Source organism: Sorghum bicolor, chromosome 3 (assembly GCF_000003195.3).
Source record: "Sorghum bicolor cultivar BTx623 chromosome 3, Sorghum_bicolor_NCBIv3, whole genome shotgun sequence".
NCBI classification, from domain to species: Eukaryota; Viridiplantae; Streptophyta; class Magnoliopsida; order Poales; family Poaceae; genus Sorghum; species Sorghum bicolor.
The window spans coordinates 14,992,097-14,998,096 of NC_012872.2; the positions used below are offsets into that span (position 1 = coordinate 14,992,097).

At 44.2% G+C, this 6,000-nt stretch overlaps 1 protein-coding gene across 1 annotated transcript; it reads right to left on the bottom strand.

Annotated features, from left to right (window-relative positions):
* Window positions 140-3,012, bottom strand: LOC8078183 (cation transporter HKT8). Its single transcript, XM_002457691.2, has 4 exons — window positions 1,763-3,012; window positions 840-1,085; window positions 561-765; window positions 140-440 (listed from the first exon to the last, which is right to left on the bottom strand). The coding sequence occupies exons 1-3, from the start codon at window positions 2,956-2,958 to the stop codon at window positions 567-569; spliced, it is 1,641 nt and encodes a 546-aa protein (XP_002457736.2). The 5' UTR covers window positions 2,959-3,012; the 3' UTR covers window positions 140-440; window positions 561-566.

Below are 6,000 nucleotides of genomic sequence, written 5' to 3' on the forward strand. Positions count from 1 at the left end.
GATCAACGCAACGCCTCGTGCTGATTTGTTTGGTTCTGATACCAAATGTAAGCAGAGGATCAACAATCACACACGATTATCATGGTGGCTAAGCCTAACAATTGAATTCATGCATGAATAGTGGATGAGGAACAGCAGATGAACACAAGAGGGCGACAGGGTGTCGGCTCCCCTTTTCACCTTGGCAACTGAATGTTCACACGATTACAAATATATCACAGGCGCTAACTCACACCTATTACATCTGACTACTTATACCATTAGTGGAAACACCTGGTTACACAACACAATTTGAAATAACAAGATACATGTCGGCTAAAACAAATTGCTCACACAGAGCGACGACGTGCGCGTGGTGACCACACTCTGCACTCGCCAACCGTTCCTGCCAACGTCTCCTTTCAAATCCTCCCGCAGCTCCTGCTACGTCATCTTGACACCTGTTAACACAAGCTTACACCAACATCAAGTACTAGTCTTGGAGAGCAGGTTGATCTAGCTGCTAGTATCTATAGAGAAATGTACAATAATAACGAGCAGATCGAGTGTCGAAGCAGTACTTTGATTTAGCCTAGCTTCCATGCCTGACCCCCATGCATGCTGAACTTCTTGAGCCTGCCGTAGAACATGACGGCCATGAGCGTGAGCTTCCCTTCCCTGCTCCACTTGCCGGAGAAGCCAACCCACGCGTCCCTGCAGCTGCCGTCGGGCGTCACCTGCCTGCTGCAGCTGTACCCGGTGCTGAATCCCACATTGCCATACGCACTGCATGCATCAGCATGTTGAGTTGCTTCATTGTGTGATCGAGCCCAGCGATCACATAGGAGTAATATAAACACCTGATGACTTCGACGACGATGTTGAGGACGCTGAAGTTGATTGGGTCGTCAGCGATCTGCCGGCGCTCGGTGATGCAGATGACGACGATGAAGATGGTTAGGCACGAGAGCGGGGACATGAGCAGCTTCTGCCAGATGCTAATACTGCTGCTGCTCTTGCTCTTGTCGTCGGATTGTGCCTCATTTTGCTGCTGCTGGTGGTCTTCCATCGCTATGGGTAAAAATGTGGTGTAAGGCGGTAGATACCTGCAGAGGAAATAAGCATATAAGGTTTTTAATTTCTGTATCGCAAAAAATTCGGCCACCACCGAAATTACTGAATTTTGTGAAATTTGGTCGAAATTTCGCAAAAAAAAAATTTAGAAATTAGCACATGAAATATGTTTTTCTTTTAAAAAAATTAGATCTAAATAAGTATCAGTATGATTTATGATTACACATCTATTGAATATACGAATATGCAATATAAACAATAGAAAATATGAGTCTAAAGTCATATAGCACATGTATTAGTATATAATGAAATTTCAGATTTTTCTTTCGGCCACCACCGAAATTCGCAAAATTTCGGAGAAATTTCACTGAAATTTTGAACCTGCATATATTCATATTCGAGTAAAATTATTTAAAGGAAGAAAAAAAATACTAATAATAGTTTCTATGTTTGTTAGCTTAAACATCAATGTGTCAGTGTTATGCATGGCACAACGATAAGGTAAAAAATGATATTTGGACGTGTTGGTGGACCACCCATGAGCACAATGTACAACTTACGCATGAACTAGATAGCATCATAGTAGTGCCTGCCATATTATTATGTAATAAGTAATATAATAAATGTAGTGCACAAAACTTGCTATCGTATCACTACCGACGATCTTCTGATAGATCGATCGATATGTATGTACGTACGTATTACTTACATCATGAGCACATAGAGCACGACGATGGCGGACGACACGGTGGCGAGGTCGACAACCATCTCGCCGGAGTGCCTGGAGTTGACGGACATGAAGAGCGCGGCAACGAGCTTCTGGAACGCGGTGAGCCCTCGAAGCCCATCGGAGCCCCACTCCATGGCGCAGTAGAGCAGCAGCTGCCCCGCCAGGAACACCGCCACGGTGAGAGCCAGGCACCATGTGCGGCCTCCGGGCAGCAGGTGGTCGTAGCCTATAGCAGCAGCAGCTGGTCCGCCGCCGCCGCCGCCGCCGCCGCCGGGTCCTCCGTCCCTCAGCAGCTCGCGGAGGTCTCCCCTCCTGGTGACCCTCTCGAGCGCTGTAATGGAGAGCCTGAGGAAGACGGGGAAGAGCGTGTTCCCGAGGAGGATGTGTGGCATGACGAGGAGGAGCATGCCCGGGAAGGACTTGAAGGACGCCATCCCCTCGTTCGTTGGCACGAAGCCACAGTTCGCGAACGTCGAGACGACCGTGAAGACGGAGAAGGTGCTCAGGCTGATCCTCTTGCCGACCAGCACTTCTCTCGCGCTGCCGACCACGCTGAGGTAGATTAGAATGAGCGTGTAGCCGGCGAGGTGCACCACCGAGAGGTAGCCAAGCACGATGAACATTAGCAGCCTAGCTATGGATGCAAAATCACGTTGGTCGTCGTTGTTGAACCCTGCTAGCTCCATTTGGACGGCGGCGGCCTGGGCTTCCATCTCCATGGGACGGCGACGGTGACCGTGCTCTAAGCTACTAGGTGCCGCCGGTGCCGGTCCATTGATATTACCATGGAGACTATTATTATTACTATGAGGTATTTCTCTCTTCTTGATGAACTTGGTGAAGGTGAAGTGGAGACCAAGCATGCTTGTGAACACCTCGCCGCCGAGGAGCATCAGGAGGGTCATGAGGAGGAGCTGGGAGTTGGAGAAGGATTCCATCTCGACGGCGACCATGCTGGAGACTGTCGTCGCTGACACGGACGTGAAGACTAGGTCGAGAGCCGAGGGCCTAGGGACGGAGATGGACTTCATGGGCAGAGCTCTCAGCATCAAGAAACCCAAGACGGAGATGGAAAGGAAGTACAAGAGTTGGATCCAGAACGGGTGCACATGGAAGAGCACAAGGTGATAAAACTTGCGAGGACCACTTGTACTGGGGATGTGAAAAGGGCCCATTTAATTTGTTGGCGCTATTTCTCTATGCTTAGTTTCTATGGGCGTTGTGTTTTGATTTAGTTGCATTGTTGTGTATGAAGCGACCAGAATTGTGATATTTATACACGGAGAGAGAGAGCACTAGTACAAAGAAGCACTACGCTAGGGTGTAATATAATTTTTACGAGCGGTTTGAATTAAACAATATTTGTAGAAAGAAATCGGCTTGCTCGACTAAAAAACCGCTTTTGAAAATCAATTTTCACATGCGGTTTTCTTAACAAAACCGCCTGTAGAAATCATCTATTTCTAAGGGCGGTTCTCCTAAGAAACCGCCAGTGAAAATCATATTTCTACAGGCGGTTTCTTAAGAAAACCGCATGTAGAAATAATTTGAAATTGTATTTTTTAAGTTTTTCAAATGACCTCTTTTGGAAAAATCATTAAAATGAAAGTTGTAGATCTCAAAAAGTTATGAAACTTTGTAGTTGATAAGTTTTTCATTCGAAATCATCTTATCGTCGAAAACTATGTTTGAATTTCTCAAATTTAAAATTTAAATTTTATAAATGACCTCGGATGGAGAAACTACCAATACAAAAGTTGTAGATCTTCAAAAGTTATAAAACTTTGTAGTTAACAGTTTTTCCATTGGAATCCGTTTAGAGCCTCAAATAATCAATATATGCTCGGTTTAGGATAATATGTGGGGAACTAAACTCTAATATAGACATCAAGTGATGGGTGGAGTGGTAGAGGAGGCTACGAGCGACGGTGAGGTCTCAGGTTCAAATCCTAGCAGTCGCACAGCACGCAATTTTACGTGAAAAAATACGCCTAGGATTTAATTTTTTTTTTGTTATTTTTAAAAACCAACTTCGTATTTTCTATAAAAAGATCTCTACAGGCGGTTGACATAACTGAACCGCCTGTGGAAATACATTTTCACTGGCGGTTCTCAGTTACCCGCCTGTGGAAAAAATTATTTCCACAGGCACCCAACACAACACGCGGTTCGCCAGTTCTCAGTTACTCGTCTATAGAAAAATTTATTTTCACATGCACCCAACAAACACTCCAATTCAACCCAAAAGCTTAAACTGATGGGGAGAGGTGGATAATTCACTTGTATTCCAACACTCCCCCTCACGTGGAGGCACCTCAGGCCTCAGACGTAGAATAGGCACTGCCACACGTTCGGGCATTAGCAGCGGTCGGGAAGGGCCTGTTGCCCCGGTTCCCGAGTCGGTGCTGCCCTTCCGGAACTAAAGGCCCACCCTTTAGTCCCGGTTCGGGTAACCGGGGCTAAAGCACGGTCCTGCCAGGGCTGCCACGTTGCAGGGTTTCTTTTTTTTTGGTTCACTTCTTCGGTTCTGTTTATTGTTTTTATATAATATATAATAATAGGTTTTTCAATACATGTTTTTGCTGATACAATAATATATTTATATTACACGCATATTAAGCATATATAAATGAAAATTATAGGCTTAGCTTAATAATTAAGCTTTGCCTATAATAAAATGAATAGGCCACATCAAAAATTAAATAGATATGTAAAAAGCTTTATATATATATATATATATATATATATATATATATATATATATATATATATATAGTTTTATATGTACAAAATTCGTAACACATATATACATAGAGTTTTTTCTCCCAATGTCTACAAAAGATACAAATGATCATCGTTGTTTGGAATAAGAGTTTCGTTGCCGTTGAAGTGAAACTCGCCGTTTGGATTGATCACTTAGTCGCGGAGAAATCCTGCTATCGTCTCTTGGATAGCTTTGATTCGGTCTTGTTGTAGGACCTTTTTCCTCAACCATTCCGTCTTTAATTTGAAATAAATAAAAAAGGTATTAGTTATCTAAGTTATTCAATATAATTCAGGAGATAATGAAAAGACAAAGTGGATTTGAGCTAAAAAATGATGGGAACATCACAAGCCAAAAACAACATGAAAAAGACAAGAAAGGCTGAAGTTAGTCACCTCCAAGTACGAAGAGACGATGATGGAGTCAAAGAAGATCAACGATGGGCGTTAGAGATGAAGAACAAATGAAGAACAAGCAAGAAGAAGCTCCAAGAACAACAATGGTGCTCTCGGTTTCAAATGGGCAGAGGGGAGGAGGGAGCCGGCCTATAAACCGGACCTTTAGCACCGGTTCAGGGCAAAAACCGGTGCTAAAGGGTCACCCTTTAGCACCGGTGTTACAAACCGGTGCTAAAGGCTTTGCCTCAGCCCGTGGCGCTGGACGGTGCTAAAGGGGACCCTTTAGCATCGGTTCGTGTTACCAACCGGTGCTAAAGGGTTCCTGCCCTGACAGCACCTGTCAGTAGCCGTTGGGCAGGACCCTTTAGCACCGGTTCGTGTTACAAACCGGTGCTAAAGGGGTCTTTAACCCGGGCCGCAAAAAGGCCGAGGTTTTTGGCCATTTTGGGCATCGACCAATGCCTCATTCTGTAGTAGTGAGGAGCGAGCACGAATTATTTTATTTAATTGCGCTAACCAGGATTCGAACTCGAGACCTCTAGCTTTGATACTATATTAAGTTGCATGCACCAATCAATTCAACCCAAAAGCTTAAGCTGATGGAGAGAGGTGGACAATTCACTTATATTCCAACACGAGTTGAGAACCGACTGTATAATGGTTCTGTGTACTAGTGAGAGTGAGTGAGTGAGTGTGGTACTGTGGCAGCTTGGCTAGCTTCTGCATGCGTACATGCGAATCCAAGGTTTATCATTGTTTTACTTATCATATCACGTTGATTGCGCTCAATGCAATCACGCAATACAACGACGCTAGTGTTATGGCTCAAAATTTAGTGGGAGTGCATGTTCCCGGGATTAAATCTCTAGTGCTCTCTGCGCGCATCGACGTCACCACAGTATCAAGTAGCAGCTACCTAAACATAATGCAATCACCAACCAATGATATATATTGTATATAAGTTAATTAGTGCCAAGTCTTTAACAAGGTGATGAGGCCCTAATCTACTTTGCTTTACCAAAAAGTCTTCTTCCAACACAAAGAACTGTGAACGG

Bases quoted from the DNA above. Each gene is read 5' to 3' on its own strand.
- LOC8078183 (XM_002457691.2), bottom strand. From the start codon at position 2,958: ATGGGCCCTTTTCACATCCCCAGTACAAGTGGTCCTCGCAAGTTTTAT. The intron at 1,086-1,762 runs GTAAGTAATACG...TTTCCTCTGCAG, and splicing joins GTGCTCTATGTGCTCATGAT to GTATCTACCGCCTTACACCA. The intron at 766-839 runs GTGTTTATATTA...TGATGCATGCAG, and splicing joins ATCGTCGTCGAAGTCATCAG to TGCGTATGGCAATGTGGGAT.